This window comes from Zea mays, chromosome 4 (genome assembly GCF_902167145.1).
Source record: "Zea mays cultivar B73 chromosome 4, Zm-B73-REFERENCE-NAM-5.0, whole genome shotgun sequence".
Classification (NCBI taxonomy): domain Eukaryota; kingdom Viridiplantae; phylum Streptophyta; class Magnoliopsida; order Poales; family Poaceae; genus Zea; species Zea mays.
In genome coordinates, this window is record NC_050099.1 from 240,474,504 (window position 1) to 240,491,560 (window position 17,057).

General features: G+C 58.0%; 1 protein-coding gene across 3 annotated transcripts; it reads right to left on the reverse strand.

The window, feature by feature from the left end:
- Positions 1-14,561: 14,561 nt before the first annotated feature.
- LOC100216711 (uncharacterized) lies at positions 14,562-16,359 on the reverse strand. Of its 3 annotated transcripts, none has more exons than NM_001143116.1 (3): positions 15,786-16,115; positions 15,519-15,642; positions 14,562-15,374 (listed from the first exon to the last, which is right to left on the reverse strand). In NM_001143116.1, exons 1-3 carry the CDS (start codon positions 16,068-16,070, stop codon positions 14,953-14,955), a joined length of 831 nt encoding a protein of 276 aa, NP_001136588.1. In that variant the 5' UTR covers positions 16,071-16,115; the 3' UTR covers positions 14,562-14,952. The 3 variants fall into 3 exon arrangements, with proteins under 3 accessions (NP_001136588.1, XP_008676663.1, XP_008676662.1); XM_008678441.2 differs by having other exon boundaries at positions 14,583-15,374; positions 15,519-15,651; positions 15,786-16,359; XM_008678440.2 differs by lacking the exon at positions 15,519-15,642 and having other exon boundaries at positions 14,583-15,374; positions 15,786-16,302.
- Between the last annotated feature and the right edge of the window lie 698 nt (positions 16,360-17,057).

The following is a 17,057-nucleotide window of genomic DNA, read 5'->3' on the forward strand; positions in this document are numbered from 1 at the left end:
CATGCAGCAGCCATAACAAATTGGTATCAGAGCAAGTGCCCCGACCATGTCCAGCGTCGCGGGCGATCCTAAGCCTGATTCGGTGAAGCTGGACCGCATCAGCGCGCAGCTCACAACCATGAACAACCGCCTGAACGCGCATGACCAGCGCATCGCGCGCACGGAGAAATTTCAGTCCGGTGATGAAGAGGACCACGAGCCGCAGGGTTCGCCTGATCGTCGACGACACGGAGGCACGGAGGAAGGCAGCTTCAGTGGGGGCCGCGGGAATGGCCCTCGACGTCATGACAGCAGTGGCCCACGCGAGCCCAACCTCAACTTCCCGCACTACGATGGTGAGTCGGATCCGCTCCCATGGTTGAACAAGTGTGAAGGCTTTTTTCGCGGCTACCGCACGCTGCAGGAGGATAAGGTGTGGATGGCCTCTCTCCATCTCGATGGCACGGCGGCACAATGGTACTACCAGTTGGAGCGTGATCTCGGCATCATCACGTGGCCGCGCTTTGTCGAATTCACCAACATGCGCTTCGGCCCGCCCATCCGCTCCAACGCGCTTGGGGAGTTGAAGGAGCTCCACCGTACCGGCACGGTGGAGGAATACCAGCGCCAGTTCTTGGCTCTCCTGTGCCTCTGCGACAACCTGACCCGGCAGCACCAAATCGACTTGTTCACTGCCGGGTTGGGTCAGCCCTTGTCATCCGACGTCGAGATGCAACATCCGGCGAACCTTCAGACAGCCATGAGTCTGGCCCGGGCCTTCGAGCGCCGTTCCGCTGAGGCGGCTCGCGCCATCTACCCGTCCACACCGCGCCAGCCTTCCCGTCCTCGTCCACCGTCAACGACACCAGCACCGACGACGGAGGAACCACAGCGACCACGCGTTCGTCGGCTGTCGGCTGAGGAGATCGCCGACAAACGTGCCAAGGGGCAATGTTATTTTTGCCCGGAGAAATTCTCCCGGGATCACAAGTGTGCGGCGCGGGGCGGCGTGTTCTGTCTGTCCCTGGACGACGCTGCGCCAGAGGACGACGACATCACGGAGGAAGTCTGCATCTCGCTGAACGCGTTGACGGGGGTCCCTGCTGGTGACACCATCCGTCTTCGCATCAAGATCCAAGGGGAAGAGCTGACGACACTTGTGGACTCCGGCTCCACCCACTCCTTCATCAACCAGGGCGTCGCCCACTGACTCGGCCTCGACATCACCCATCGGCCGGGTCTGGTGGTCACTGTTGCTAATGGACAGCAGCTGCACAGTCCGGGCATCTGTGCAGCAATGACATTGGCCATCCAGGACCAGACGTTCTCCATCGACTGCTATGCCTTAGCTCTCGAGGGCTTCGACGTCGTCCTCGGTGTCCACTGGCTCAAGACGCTGGGACCCATTACATGGGACTTCACGGCGCGATCCATGGCTTTCTGGCACCATGATCGTGCCGTCATGTGGCGTGGGATCGGTGGTGAGGAAGTTAGCCTTGCTGCTATGACGGCGACCAGAGACCTCATGAATTCATTACTGCAAGATTTTACTGACCTGTTTGCAGAACCGCATGGACTGCCGCCCGCGCGACGCCATGACCATCACATTCATTTGTTGCCGGGTACGGCTCCCATTGCAGTCCGACCGTACCGATACCCGCAGCTTTTGAAAGATGAGATTGAGCGCCAATGTCAGGAAATGCTGGCACAGGGGATTATTCGGGAAACCACATCCCCTTTCTCCTCCCCTGTTCTCCTTGTGAAGAAGCATGATGGTACTTGGCGATTTTGTGTGGATTTTCGGGCCTTAAATGACAAGACGGTCAAGAACAAATTTCCTATCCCAGTGGTCGACGAGCTCCTTGATGAGCTGTCGGGCGCTTGTTTCTTCACCAAGATTGATCTCCGCAGCGGGTACCACCAGGTCCGGATGCATCCAGAGGACATCGCCAAGACCGCGTTTCGCACGCATCATGGCCATTTTGAGTTCCTCGTCATGCCTTTCGGCTTGACGAACGCGCCAGCAACATTTCAAGCTCTCATGAATACCATCCTCAAGCCATTTCTCCGCCGGTTTGTTCTAGTCTTTTTTGATGATATACTCATCTATAGTTCTTCTTGGGAGACACATGTGCAGCAGGTCAGGATGGTTTTTCAGTTGTTACGCGCCAACTGCCTCTTCATCAAGCAGTCTAAATGTTTCTTCGGCGAACCAACGGTGGCCTACCTGGGCCATATTATCTCCAAGGAGGGCGTGGCCATGGACCCATCCAAGGTGGCGGCTGTGGAGGCATGGCCACAACCGCGGACTGCACGGGCGCTGCGGGGTTTTCTTGGCCTCACCGGGTACTACCGCAAGTTTATTGCGGGGTACGGTGCGGTGGCCGAGCCCTTAACTGCTCTCCTCAAGGGGGCGACTTTCTCCTGGACTTCCCAAGCGGCATCGGCCTTCCAAGCCTTGAAGAAGGCGCTAGTGTCTGCTCCACTGCTCCGACTACCAGACTTCTCCAAGCGCTTCTACGTCGACTGTGATGCTTCGGGCTCCGGCTTTGGCGCGGTGCTGCACCAGGGAGAGGGCGCCGTGGCTTACTTCAGTCGCGCCGTGGCCCCTCACCACGCCAAGTTGCCCGCATATGAAAGAGAGCTGATCGGCTTAGTCAAAGTCGTTCGCAATTGGAGGCCATACTTGTGGGGAAGGTCATTCACAGTCCGCACTGATCATCGCAGCTTGAAGTACATATTGGACCAACGTCTGACCACTATTCCACAGCACACTTGGGTCACGAAGCTATTTGGTTATGATCTGGATGTGGTGTACCGCCCAGGGAAGCAAAATGCAGCAGCAGATGCCTTATCTCGTCGGGATGAGGAGGCCTTCAGTATTCATGCCCTATCGACAACATCATTTGCAGTTTTTGACGCAATTCGTCAAGAACTCCTTGCTGATCCAAGAGCACAAGAAATTCGGGCCCAGTTAGCCAGTGGCACTGCACCAGCAGGGTGGACGGAGGTGGATGGACTGCTGTTATTTCAGGGCAAAGCATATGTTCCAGATTCATCTCCCCTATGGCCACAGCTACTGGAGAATGCACATACAGCAGGACATGAGGGTATTCAGAAGACACTCTATCGTCTTCGGTTATCCTTCTTCAACCCTCACAGCAGCCGTTTGGTCAGAGAGTATGTCAAAGGTTGTGGAGTTTGTCAACGCAATAAAACTGAGCACTTGCACCCAGCTGGACTGCTGCAGCCCCTGCCAGTTCCCTCTTCTGTTTGGAGTGATATTGCTATGGACTTCGTTGAGGGCTTTCCCAAAGTTGGTGGAAAATCAGTTATTTTGACTGTGGTGGACCGGTTTTCCAAATATGCTCATTTCATCCCACTCAGCCATCCATATTCAGTCACCGTTGTTGCCAAAGCCTTCTTTGATGAGATTGTTCGGCTACATGGGTTCCCATGTTCTATTGTTAGTGACCGGGACCCGGTTTTTACTAGCACTTTTTGGACTGAATTATTCCGTTTAGCAGGGGTGACATTGCTTCTCAGTTCAGCTTTTCACCCACAAACGGATGGGCAGTCGGAGGTCACTAATCGCATTATCACTATGTATCTTCGTTGCTTAGCAGGAGATCGACCTCGTTCTTGGCTACAGTGGTTACCGTGGGCAGAATTTTGCTACAATTCTTCCTTCCAAACAGCTATTGGTGTTTCTCCTTTCCAGGTGGTTTATGGCCGGCCTCCACCAACCTTGCTGCAATTTGAACAGGGGGCGGCAAAGGTGGCAGCAGTAGAAGCCCAACTCAGAGATAGAGATGAATTCCTTGCTGAAATCCGTGATCGGTTATTGTTGGCTCAGGAGGTAATGCGTGCTCAGCATGATAAAAAGCACCGGGAGGTTGTCTTTGCAGTAGGAGACTGGGTTTGGCTCCGTTTGCATCACCGCACAGCCGTGGGTATCACTCCAGCTCGTGCCACCAAGCTGGGCCCTAAGTACTTTGGACCTTATGAAGTGCTAGAGCAGATTGGATCAGTAGCTTATCGTCTTCGTTTACCAGCAGCAGCTCGCATCCATAATGTGTTTCATGTGGCTCTTCTTAAGCCTTTCGTGGGTACCCCTCCGGTAGGTGATCCAGTGCAGTTGCCATCTCTTGTGCATGGAAGAGTGGTTCCTAACCCCTTGAAGATCATTCGTGCTCGTCTCAACCATGGAGTATGGGAATTGTTGGTACATTGGGACGGACAGACAGCTGTTGATGCTTCTTGGATTTCACTAGAAGAATTCAAGAAAGAATATCCGGTGTTTCAGCTCGAGGACGAGCTGTTCCAGGGGGAGGGGGGAAGTGTTGTGGACTCATTCTTCTACAGGAACACCTATGGGCGCAGGCACACGAAGGGAACCTCCACCAATAAGGCAACCGAGCTAGAAGAGCTGGAAGAATAGGAAAGGAAGCAAGCAATCAGGCAGCCGAATTGGAAGCAAGGGAAGAGGATCAGGCGAGTCCTATCTCCAGTATATCAATCAGTAGTTTCCTATTTCTGCTATAGCAGACAGTAGAGTTTCCTATTTCCATTATAGAAAGTAATAAGTTGATTGGGTGTGTTCCCTGCCGCCTATACTATAAAGGCTGGCTGCTAGTTTGTAAGAGGGCATCGAAGAATAATACAGTTACCTCCTAGAGGTGGGCTGTTCTTCGACGGTGGCGCCTTCAGCCGCCGGCGACGACAGACCTCCTCGCTACGTTCTGCGTTCTTGTTCTCAAGCCACTCTCCTCCTCCACTCTCCCCTGCATACCCCTCGCCTACCACCACGCAGCAGCCATAACAGTCGAGGCCTGAACATGTATGTAATTTTGGCACGGAGCCGTGTTTTTGTTTCATTTTCGAGCACTAAGACTCGCCTGTTGATTATCTGAACCGCTTCACCAAGCATGAGTCACCCCGTGTCAAGGTGACGAGTGAGGTATCTGTATCCCGGAGGCGTAGGAGTCCCTCGGCTCGGTCGGCCTTGTTGTCTGAGGCTCCTCTAGCTTAGTTAAAGGGACCCCTTGTCCGCTCTTCGACGAGCCGAGGCCAGGGGTAGCGATATCAGCATGAACAGAGGCGGAGTTGGCTCGAAAATGAAACCTGGTTGGCCGGAGCCTAGCCAGGTTGTCCGTTAGCGGGACCGACGCCGGAGTTGACCAGCCGAGGCCTCGGGTCGGGCTGGCGCCCTTGGAAGATGGTTGGCCGAGGCCCTAGGGGTAACCGGCTGAGCCGCCTGCTCGGGCCGGATTCCCGGAGAAGTCCCTGGCAGCGATTGCCCGGGCGTGGCGATGACGTCGTCCTCCAGAGTGGAGATCCTCGGACCGCGTCGCCGTCCGAGGCTAGGTCGGACCTCGCTGAAGGTGTCGTCGATGCCGAGGGTGCTACTGCCCCCTTTCAGCGTCCAGACCTGAGCCTGCAGGATCAGAGTGTCTTGTAGCGTGTGCCTTCTGCGGCCGCCGAGGCCAGAATACACACCCTCGCTGTGTTGTAAAGCTGCGTCTCCTTTCCTCTTGTTTCGAGTATCTGGACTTTTTTGTCGGTAACAGGGATGTTTGTGCGAGCGAGAGTTGCTTCTCGCGGAAGGTGATGAGTGAGGTATCCGTATCCCGGAGGCGTGGGAGTCCCTCGGCTCGGTCGGCCTTGCCGCTTACGCGCACTTTCACCCGTCCATGAGGCCCTGTCACCGACTCAGTCGAGAAGGCTCGAAGGATCGCTTCGGCAGAAGAGCTTCCGAACGTGAAGACTTGTTCGGTCCGCGGAATCACTTTATCCGAACGCGAGTTACTTATCGCAGAAGGTGATGAGTGAGGTATCCGTATCCCGGAGGCGTAGGAGTCCCTCGGCTCGGTCAGCCTTGGATGCTTACGTGTACTCCGTCGTTTTCAGGATCCACTTTTCGAAGTAGTCAGAAAACACGAAAGATATTCTGGCAGAAGAGATCTTTTTTCGAGGAAAATTTCAACGCAGAGGGGGTTCCCCCCTTTTAGCCCCCGAGGGAGGGTTGGGCTTTGCCGAGGCGAGGCCGACCCTTCCTTGATAACTAAACTTTGCGTGGGTGCGAGGTATATGAACAACTTGAAAACATCTTAAGGGTAGAAGCGACGTAGCTGTTGGATGTTCCAAGCGTTGCCGTAGACCTCGCCTTGACTGTTGGCCAGCTTGTACGTTCCGGGCTTCAGAACTTTGGCGATGACGAATGGCCCCTCCCAGGGGGGCGTGAGCTTGTGCCTCCCTCGGGCGTCTTGTCGCAGCCGAAGCACCAGGTCGCCCACCTGGAGGTCTCGGGGCCGGACCCCTCGGACGTGGTAGCGTCGCAGGGACTGCTGGTACCGCGCCGAGTGTAGTAAGGCCTTGTCCCGAGCCTCTTCCAGCTGGTCCAGCGAGTCTTCTCGGCTAGCTTGGTTGCTTTGATCGCTGTAGGCCCTCGTCCTCGGGGAGCCGTATTCCAGGTCAGTGGGCAAGACGGCCTCGGCCCCGTACACTAGGAAGAACGGCGTGAAACCCGTGGCTCGGCTCGGCGTTGTCCTCAGGCTCCAGACCACCGAGGGGAGTTCCTTCATCCATCGCTTGCCGAACTTGTTGAGGTCGTTGTAAATCCGAGGCTTGAGCCCTTGTAGAATCATGTCGTTGGCACACTCTACTTGCCCATTCGACATGGGATGAGCCACGGCGGCCCAGTCCACCCGGATGTGGTGATCCTCGCAGAAGTCCAAGAATTTTCTGCCGGTGAACTGGGTGCCGTTGTCGGTGATGATGGAGTTCGGGACCCCGAAGCGATGGATGATGTTGGTGAAGAACGCCACCGCCTGCTCGGACCTGATGCTGTTCAGAGGTCGGACCTCGATCCACTTGGAGAATTTGTCGATGGCGACCAGCAGGTGCGTGTAGCCCCTGGGCGCCTTCTGCAAGGGGCCGACGAGGTCCAGACCCCACACAGCAAAGGGCCAGGTGATGGGTATCATCTGCAGAGCCTGAGCGGGCAGGTGGGTCTGCTTCGCATAGAATTGACACCCTTCGCAGGTGCGGACAATTCTAGCGGCGTCAGCCACCGCCGTTGGCCAGTAGAAGCCTTGCCGGAAAGCATTTCCGACAAGGGCTCGAGGCGCTACGTGATGGCCGCAAGCCCCCGAGTGTATCTCTCGCAGGAGTTCCTGACCTTCGGCGACGGAGATGCATCGCTGGAGGATGCCTGAGGGGCTGCGGTGGTAGAGCTCCTTCTCATCGCCCAGCAAGACGAACGACTTGGCGCGTCGCGCTACCCGCCGAGCCTTGGCTCGGTCGAGGGGTAGCTCTCCTTGGCGGAGATATTGCAGGTACGGGGTCTGCCAGTTTCGATCAGGCGTGGCCCCGCTTCGCTCCTCCTCGATGCGCAGTGCCTCACCCTCGGAGGCCGAGGGTGCCTCGGGCCGAGCTGAGGGTGCCTCGGGCTGTGCCGAGGGTACCTCGGGCTAGACCGAGGGCGCCTCAGGCTCGGGCGTGTCGTCGATCTTGACGGAGGGTTGATGCAGATCCCGGGAGAAGACGTCCGAGGGAACCGTTGTTCGCCCCGAGGCTATTTTTGCCAGCTCGTCTGCAGTCTCGTTGTAGCGCCGAGCGATGTGGTTAAGCTCGAGCCCGTAGAACTTGTCTTCCAGGCGCCGAACCTCATCGCAGTAGGCCTCCATCTTTGGGTCGCGGTAGTGGGAGTTCTTCATGACTTGGTCGATGACGAGCTGCGAGTCACCGCGGGCGTCGAGGCGCCTGACCCCTAGCTCGATGGCGATCCGCAACCCGTTGACCAGAGCCTCGTACTCAGCCACATTGTTGGACGCCGGGAAATGGAGGCGTAGCACATAGCGTAGGTGTTTCCCGAGGGGCAAGATGAAGAGTAGGCCCGCGCTGGCTCCCGTCTTCATCAGCGACCCGTCGAAAAACATGGTCCAGAGTTTCGGTTGGATCGGAGCCGTCGGTAGCTGGGTGTCGACCCATTCGGCTACGAAGTCCGCCAAGACCTGGGACTTGATGGCCTTCCGAGGGGCGAACGAGATTGTCTCGCCCATGATTTCCACCGCCCACTTTGCAACCCTGCCCGAGGCCTCTCGGCACTGGATGATCTCCCCCAGGGGGAAGGATGACACCACAGTTACCAGATGAGACTCGAAGTAGTGTCACAACTTCCGCCGCGTCAGGATCACTGCATACAGCAACTTCTGAACTTGTGGGTAGAGAATCTTGGTTTCAGACAGTACCTCGCTGACGAAGTAAACTGGGCTCTGAACGGGCAATGCATGCCCCTCTTCCTGCCTCTCGACCACAATCGCGGCGCTAACCACCTGAGTGGTCGCGGCGACGTATACCAAGAGGGCTTCTCCGGCAGCTGGGGGCACCAAGATAGGCGCCTTTGTGAGGAGCGCCTTCAGGTTCCCGAGAGCTTCCTCGGCCTCAGGGGTCCAAGTGAAGCACTCGGCCTTCCTTAAGAGGCGGTACAGAGGCAGACCTCTTTCGCCGAGGCGTGAGATGAAGCGGCTTAGAGCCGCGAGACATCCCATGACCCTCTGTACGCCCTTTAAGTCCTTGATGGGACCCATGCTGGTGATGGCTGCGATCTTCTCCGGGTTGGCTTCGATGCCCCGCTCGGAGACGATGAACCCCAAGAGCATGCCCCGGGGCACCCCGAAGACACACTTCTCGGGATTGAGCTTGACGCCTTTCGCCTTGAGACATCGGAATGTCACTTCAAGGTCGGAGAGGAGGTCGGAAGCTTTCCTCGTCTTGACTACGATGTCATCGACGTAGGCCTCGACCGTGCGACCGATGTGTTCGCCGAACACATGGTTCATGCACCGCTGGTACGTCGCGCTCGCATTCCTCAAACCGAACGGCATGGTGACATAGCAGTACATGCCGAAGGGCGTGATGAAAGAAGTCGCGAGCTGGTCGGACTCTTTCATCCTGATTTGGTGATACCCTGAGTAGGCGTCGAGGAAAGACAGGGTTTCGCACCCAGCAGTGGAATCCACGATTTGATCGATGTGAGGCAGAGGGTAGGGAACCTTCGGACATGCTTTGTTGAGACCAGTGTAGTCTACACACATCCGCCATTCCCCCCTTTCTTTCTCACAAGCACAGGGTTAGCAAGCCATTCGGGATGGAATACCTCTTTGATGAATCCGGCTGCCATTAGCTTGTGGATCTCCTCGCCTATCGCTCTGCGCTTCTCCTCGTCGAATCGGTGCGGAGGCTGCTTGACGGGTCGGGCTCCGGCCCGAATATCCAGCGAGTGCTCGGCGACATCCCTCGGTATGCCGGGCATGTCCGAGGGACTCCACGCGAAGACGTCGGCGTACGCGCGGAGAAAGTCGACGAGCACTGCTTCCTATTTGGGGTCGAGCCCGGAACCGATCCGGATCTGCTTGGAGGCGTCGCCACTGGGGTCGAGGGGGACGGCCTTAACCGTCTCCACTGGCTCGAAGTTGCCGGCATGACGCTTCACGTCTGGCACCTCTTTGGAGAGGCTTTCCAGGTCGGCGATGAGGGCCTCAGACTCGGCGAGGGCCTCGGCGTACTCCACGCACTCCACGTCGCATTCGAACGCGTGTTTGTACGTGGGGCCGACGGTGATGACCCCGTTGGGGCCCGACATCTTGAGCTTCAGGTAGGTGTAGTTGGGGACGGCCATAAACTTCGCGTAGCATGGCCTCCCCAGTACCGCGTGGTAGGTTCCTCGGAACCCGACCACCTCGAACGTCAAAGTCTCCCTTCAGAAGTTGGAGGGCGTTCCGAAGCAGACAGGAAGGTCGAGTCGTCCGAGGGGCTGGACGCGCTTCCCGGGAATGATCCCGTGGAAGGGTGCAGCGCCTGCTCGGACGGAGGATAGATCGACGCGCAAGAGCCCGAGGGTCTCGGCGTGGATGATATTGAGGCTGCTGCCCCCGTCCATAAGGACCTTGGTAAGCCTGACGTCGCCGACGACGGGGTCGACGACGAGCGGGTATTTCCCCGGGCTCGGCACGTGGTCGGGGTGGTCAGCTTGGTCAAAGGTGATGGGCTTGTCGGACCAGTCTAGGTAGACTGGCGCCGCCACCTTCACCAAGCAGACCTCCCGGCGCTCTTGCTTGCGATGCCGAGCCGAGGCATTCACCGCATGCCCACCGTAGATCATGAAGCAGTCGCGGACCTCGGGGAACTCTCCTGCTTGGTGATCTTCCTTCTTGTCGTCGTCGCGGGCCCTGCCACCCTCCGCGGGTGGCCCGGCCCTATGGAAGTGGCGCCGAAGCATGACGCACTCCTCAAGGGTGTGCTTGACGGGCCCCTGGTGATAGGGGCACGGCTCCTTGAGCATCTTGTCGAAGAGGTTGGCACCTCCGGGGGGCTTCCGAGGGTTCTTGTACTCGGCGGCGGCGACAAGGTCCGCGTCGGCGGCGTCGCGTTTCGCTTGCGACTTCTTCTTGCCTTTCTTCTTGGCGCCGCGCTGAGTAGACGCCTCGGGAGCATCTTCCGATGGGCGGCCCTGGGGCTACTTGTCCTTTCGGAAGATAGCCTGGACCGCCTCCTGGCCAGAGGCGAACTTGGTGGCGATGTCCATCAGCTCGCTCGCCCTGGTGGGGGTCTTGCGACCTAACTTGCTCACCAGGTCGCGGCAGGTGGTGCCGGCAAGGAACGCGCCGATGACATCCGAATCGGTGATGTTGGGCAGCTCGGTGCGCTGCTTCGAGAATCGCCGGATGTAGTCCCGGAGAGACTCTCCCGGCTGCTGCCGGCAGCTTCGGAGGTCCCAGGAATTCCCGGGGCGCACATACGTGCCCTGGAAATTGCTGGCGAAGGCTTGGACCAGGTCATCCCAGTTGGAGATCTGCCCCGGAGGCAGGTGCTCCAACCAGGCGCGAGCGGTGTCGGAGAGGAATAGGGGGAGGTTGCGGATGATGAGGTTGTCGTCGTCCGTTCCACCCAGCTGGCAGGCCAGGCGGTAGTCCGCGAGCCACAGTTCCGGTCTCGTCTCCCCCGAGTACTTTGTGATAGTAGTCGGGGGTCGGAACCGGGCCGGGAACGGTGCCCGTCGGATGGCCCGGCTGAAGGCTTGCGGACCGGGTGGCTCGGGTGAGGGACTCCGAAGCGTCCCCCACGCCTGGGGTGGTAGCCTCGGCGCACCCTCTCGTCGAGGTGGGCCCGACGGTCGCGACGATGGTGCTCGTTGCCGAGGCGGCCCGGGGCCGCAGGCGCGGTGTTGCGCGTGCGCCCGGTGTAGACCGAGGCTTCCCGCATGAATCGGAAAGTCGCGGCATGAGGTTCCGAGGGGTATCCCTGCCTTCGGGAGGCAGAGCTCTCGACCCGTCGGACCGCAGCGCCTTCCAGGAGATTCTTGAGCTCCCCCTGGATTCGCCGACCCTCGGTGGTTGATGGCTCCGGCATCGCGCGGAGAAGCATCGCTGCTGCAGCCAGGTTCTGACCGACCCCACTGGATGCGGGTGGCGGCCTGACCCTGACGTCGTCGGCAACGCGGTGCTGGAGACCCTGGGGCAGGTGACGTATTTCTCCGGCCGGGGGTTGGCCCGCCCATGCCTGCCCGACGTCCCGGCGGATTGGCTCAAGCGCTCCTGCTCCCTCGTCGAACCTGGCCTGTGCCCCGCGGACTTGCTCGAGCTGTGGGTCGTGACCCCCCACCGGAACGGGACCACAGCTAGCTCCCGCGGGATGTCAGCGCGAGGCACCGGCCTAGGGAGATCACCGTCCTCCGGCATGCCGAGATGATTGCCTTCGGAGGGACCCCCTAGATCGACGTGGAAACATTCGCGGCTTGGGCCACAGTCCTCGTCGTCGAGGCTGCGGCTACCGTCGGAACAGTCGGAGAGGCAGTAGTCACATGCGGTCATGAAGTCCCGCATGGCACTGGGGTTGCCAAGTCCAGAGAAATCCCAACAGATGCTGGGGTCGTCGTCTTCCTCGGACCCAGAGGGCCCATAGGTCGAGACGTCCGTCAGCCGGTCCCAAGGCGACCGCATGCGAAACCCCAGAGGGTTTGAACTCGCCTCTACGAGAGTGCCCACCAAAGCAAGGTCGCTAGGCGGGTTGAGGCTGAATCCAAATGACGTAGGATGGGAATCGGTCGGTACCTTTTGGTCGACGAGCGGCGATGAAGTCACGTCGGGGACTGACTGCACCGTCGTCTCAGGTACAAGGGTGACGCCCAGCAAGCTTTCCGCGAGCGTGCTGGCGTCGTCCGCTTGCTCGGGATTGGCGTGTCGCGGGGAGACGACGCTCGCCTTCGTCTCAAACGCGAGGTCGATGCCCGACGCGCCCCCCGTTGGGGCGCTGGGGCCGTCGACTCGCTCGACAGCCGACGAGGCGCGGCCTCCCGCTTGGCCTTGGTTGCCCCGCCTCCTCCTCCGTTGGCGGGGGTGAGGACGGGGCGAGCTCGAATGTTGTTCTTCCTTCACGCGGGGAAGACGTTGTCGATTCCGCCGCCGGCGGGCGGGCTGTCGGCCGCCATTGTCGTTGTCGCGCGGCGGTGGAAGGAGTATCATGTCGTAGCTGCCGTCGAAGGACATGAACTCAAGACTCCCGAAACGGAGCACCGTCCCGGGTCGGAGAGGTTGCTGGAGACTGCCCATCTGGAGCTTGACGGGAAGTTGTTCGTCAACACGCAGCAGGCCCCTACCTGGCGCGCCAACTGTCGGCGTTTCGAGACCGGGGGGTCCCTCGGGCCGACGAGTGAGTGTCGCCGCGTGCCCCAGCCCAGATGGGTCGAGCGCGAGGGCGAGCGCGAAGGGGGGAAGGAGCGAGGCGGCCGGAGACCGGCGTGAGAGAGGTGGGAATCCCGCGGCCTTCGTGTTCGTCCCGCGCCCAGGTCGGGTGCGCTTGCAGTAGGGGGTTACAAGCGTCCACGCGGGAGAGGGAAGCGAGCGGCCCCAAGAGAGCGCATGTCTCGTCCTCGTCCCCGCGCGGCCAACCCTCCCTAAGAGGGCCCTGGTCCTTCCTTTTATAGGCGTAAGGATAGGATCCAGGTGTACAATGGGGGTGTAGCAGAGTGCTACGTGTCTAGCGGGGGAGAGCTAGCGCCCTAAGTACATGCCGATGTGGCAGCCGGAGAGATTCTGGCACCCAGCTGGTGTGATGTCGTGGCCGTCGGAGGAGCGACGGAGTCTGGCGGAGGGACAGCTGTCGGAGCGGTTGGGTCCTTGCTGACGTCCTCTTGCTTCCGTAAGGGGGCTGAGAGCCGTCGTCGTCACAGAGTATGCGGGGCGCCATCATTGCCTATCTGGCGGAGCTAGCCAGATGGGACACCGGTCTTGTTCCCTGCGGCCCGAGTCAGCTCGGGGTAGGGTGATGATGGCGCCTCCTGTTGACGTGGCTGGCCTGCGCCCTAGGTCGGGCGATGCGGAGGCTCCTCCGAAGCCGAGGTCGAGTCTGTCTTCCATGGCCGAGGCCGAGTCCGAGCCCCTGGGTCGGGCGAGGCGGAGGTCGTCGGCAGAGGCCAGGGCGGAGTCCGAGCCCTGGGGTCGCGCGGAGCGGAGTTCGTCGCCTTCTGGGGCTGAGCTCGAGTCCGAGCCCTGGGTCGGGCGGGGTGGAGTTAGTCGTCTTCTGGGGCTGAGCCCGAGTCCGAGCCCTGGGTCGGGCGGAGCGGAGTTCGTCGTCTTCTGGGGCTGAGCCCGAGTCCGAGCCCTGGGTCGGGCGGAGCGGAGTTCGCCGTCTTCCGGGACTGAGCCCGAGTCCGAGCCCTGGGTCGGGCGGAGCGGAGTTCGCCGTCTTCCGGGACTGAGCCCGAGTCCGAGCCCTGGGTCGGGCGGAGCGGAGCTTCCTATGGTGCCTTTGGCAGGGCCTGACTGCCTGTCAGTCTCACTCTGCCAAGTGACACTGCAGTCGGAGTAGCGCAGGCGGCGCTGTCCTTCTGTCAGGCCGGTTAGTAGAGCGGCGAAGTGACGGCGGTCACTTCGGCTCTGCCGGGGGGCGTGCGTCAGGATAAAGGTGTCAGGCCACCTTTGCGTTAAATGCTTCTGCGATTTGGTCGGTCGGTGCGGCGATTTAGTCACGGTTGCTTCTTAGCGAAGGCAGGGCCTCGGGCGAGCCGGAAATATGTTCGCCGTCGGAGGGGGGCCTCGGGCGAGACGGAAATCCTCCGGGGTCGGCTACCCTTGTCCGAGGCTAGGCTCGGGCGAGGCATGATCGAGTCACTCGAATGGACTGATCCCTGACTTAATCGCACCCATCAGACCTTTGCAGCTTTATGCTGATAGGGGTTATCAGCTGAGAATTAGGAGTCTTGAGGGTACCCCTAATTATGGTCCCCGACAAAGGGATTTCCATTTTCCAAGGGAAAATAAAAATACCATAGAAAAATATGGTTCCCAAACTAGCCCTTATGTGTTTTTTTGCCTCTTAAGGAGACCTTATCAAATCTTTTTGACCTTTGTGTCTTTTCTTCTTAATATAACGAGACACATTTGTCCTGTGTTTTCGAAGAAAAAAAAGTTTGTGCTGCTACTTCCATTGGTAGAGCCCAATTCATCCCAAGTTCCTAAGCTTTTCCTCGACCGGAACCCCCAACTGGGGTTCTAGATCAACCTGATAGCAATGGAAGTTTTGTCTTAAAATGATCTTACAAAATGATGTTCAGCACAGACAAGATATATACAGAAAAGTTATAAAGTGGTTTTTTGGTCAAGAAGCGAGATCTGAGTTTGCAACCTAGCTGGAGAGCTCAAGTAACAGACATGCAATTTCCGCGGCGAGAGTTGGATCAGAAACAGGCGGCGAGAAATTGATTTGTAGAGCGGAGGTCACTTGTGCATTCGATGCACCCCTTAAGTTTTGTGGGAGCAGTGAGATTGAGAATACTAGATGAATATTACTATCATTTTACAGATTTTCTTTCATTTTGTTCGTGTCTTCTTTGAACCAAACACTACCTACAGCAACAGCGCAGTCGGCCCCGTTCTGTCTCGCTTCGCTACTGAACCGAACACAACGTGTCAATCACCGTAGTGGCGGCAGGGAGAACGCGCTCACCGTGGAGCTCCCGCTCCTGATCTCCCTGAGCGCCCTGAGCGCGGCCACCGTACTCTTCATGTACATGCTCTCCATGTCCTCGATCTCCTCCAGCTCCATGTCGCCAGCGCCACCGCCGCCGCCGCTGGGCAGCGATGAGGCGCCTGGCTCCGCCGGTCGTTGCTTGTCGTCGTCGCCGTCGCTGTCTCCTTCCCCGCCGTTGTCGCTCGGCACGGGCCGCTGCTGGTTCCGGGGCAGGAGGAGCTGGTCCAGCATCTCCTCGCACCCCTTGACGAGCTTGTACAGCACGTCGGTGGCGCAGAACGGCTCCTGCATCACGTTCCGGATGAAGGGCAGGCGGATCAGCGCGCCGGTCCTCTTGTCGTACTTCTTGAGGATCTTGACCAGCCCTGGTTAACGCAGAGCATCCATTGCTCTCTGTCAGTACGTTTAGAATGAATCTTGAAATCTAACGCTGCACGATTGTTTTTCCCCTCTCTTTCTTTTTGAAATAAAAATAAAAACTCTCTCATCCCTAGTGAGATGCGTCTCACCGGTGTAGTTGAGCGCGCTGTAGTTCTCCAGCAAGACCATCTCGCCGTGGAAGTCGACGATCTCCTTGCGCACCCGCAGCAGCTCCTCCGCCGACCCCACCTCCGCGGCGCTCACCACCCTGTCCTGCAACTCCTGCGCCCGCTCAATTCCGACGACCGAGACACGAATCAGACCACTATTCTATTCGCGCCGCCGCGAGGGAGCGGACAACACGAGGGGGGGATGGAATCGGATCACGACAGGAATGGGTATGGTCAATCAATTACCTTCAGCCGGATGACGTAGTCCTCCTCCTTCTCGAGGAAGAAGGCGTTGAACTTGTCGAGCTCGGCGTCGAGGAGCGCGACGAATCCGGCCTCCTCCGGGGTCATCGCAGGCGGCGAGGATCCGCCGCGCCCGTCCCCCACCCGCTGGCGCTTGCTCCGCCGCTCGCCAGAGCCGGCGCCGATCTGCTTCAGCCGCTTCTTGAGGTCCTTGTAGGACAGGAACTTGTCGCGCCAGTCCGGGAGCGTCTCCACGATCTGGTTGTTGAGGCTCTTGCCGAACTTCATTGTTGCGATTGGATCGGAGCGTGGAGAATTTCGTGGCGGGATGGGATGGAACTTGGGAGCTAGTGCGGGAGAGGAGGGGACGGATAAATAGGGGACGGATGCAGAGGACGACGACGAGCAACGGGTGGTGCTGGTGATGCGAAGCCACAGGAATATTCCGGGCGCCGACGTCTCGCGCCGTGGTGGCGGTTTTATTCGTGAGTTTGTGACGCGTCATTTTGGATGAGTCGTGTAATCGTGTTTAGGCGAGGGAGGAAAAATGGTAAGGGCACCCAGGAGTGGACAAATGGGCAGCCTAGCTCATTGGATCATGATGCGTGATTCCTTTTGTAAATATAGTTTGTTACAGATATTTTTTTAATTTTTTTTGCGTGCCAATGTTTTGCTTGTTTTAGCTCACCAAAACATGCTATCAACTGCTAGATGTCAAGGCAGGGCCGTTCCTTCCTGGAGGGGGCGAGGGTGGCGGCCATCCTAGAGTCGAGAACATATTACTATACACAATATGTATTTAGGCCTTGTTTGGGAGGATTCCGTTTCAAGAATTGCAGCTTTAGGTTTCCAGCTTCACCATGATATAGCTTTGATAGATTGGTAAGACATCGTTCAAAAATGTTTAGCTTACACATAGACTCTAGATTCTGTAATACAATTAATTTGTACGAATTTCCTTAATTATCCATAACGATTAGCGGGTGGAGAAAGAGACATGAAATGATAGGTCATGTAATCAATGTCATGATAGATAATTTTTGTGCATCTAAAAATGTTAGAAAACAATTTTAAGGTGATTTCTACAATATATTTGAGATAATAATCTCTCTTCTATTTACCGCTCAATTTTTTTCTATGATACATCGGACAATTTTAATTAGTTATTTTATAATAGGGGAAAAAAATCTTATAGTATTAAGGCCTCTATTTATTATCTCGTCCCGGGTCTCTTAAAACTCAAGAACGGCCATGCAAACAAGACAGAGCCCTTTT

What these genes read in the sequence shown, in the direction of transcription:
- LOC100216711 (XM_008678440.2), bottom strand. Translation starts at nt 16,287, where the DNA reads ATGACGCGTCACAAACTCACGAATAAAACCGCCACCACGGCGCGAGAC. An exon ending in ACTACGTCATCCGGCTGAAG is followed by an intron (nt 15,375 to 15,785) that starts GTAATTGATTGA and finishes TGCGTTAACCAG; the next exon opens with GGCTGGTCAAGATCCTCAAG.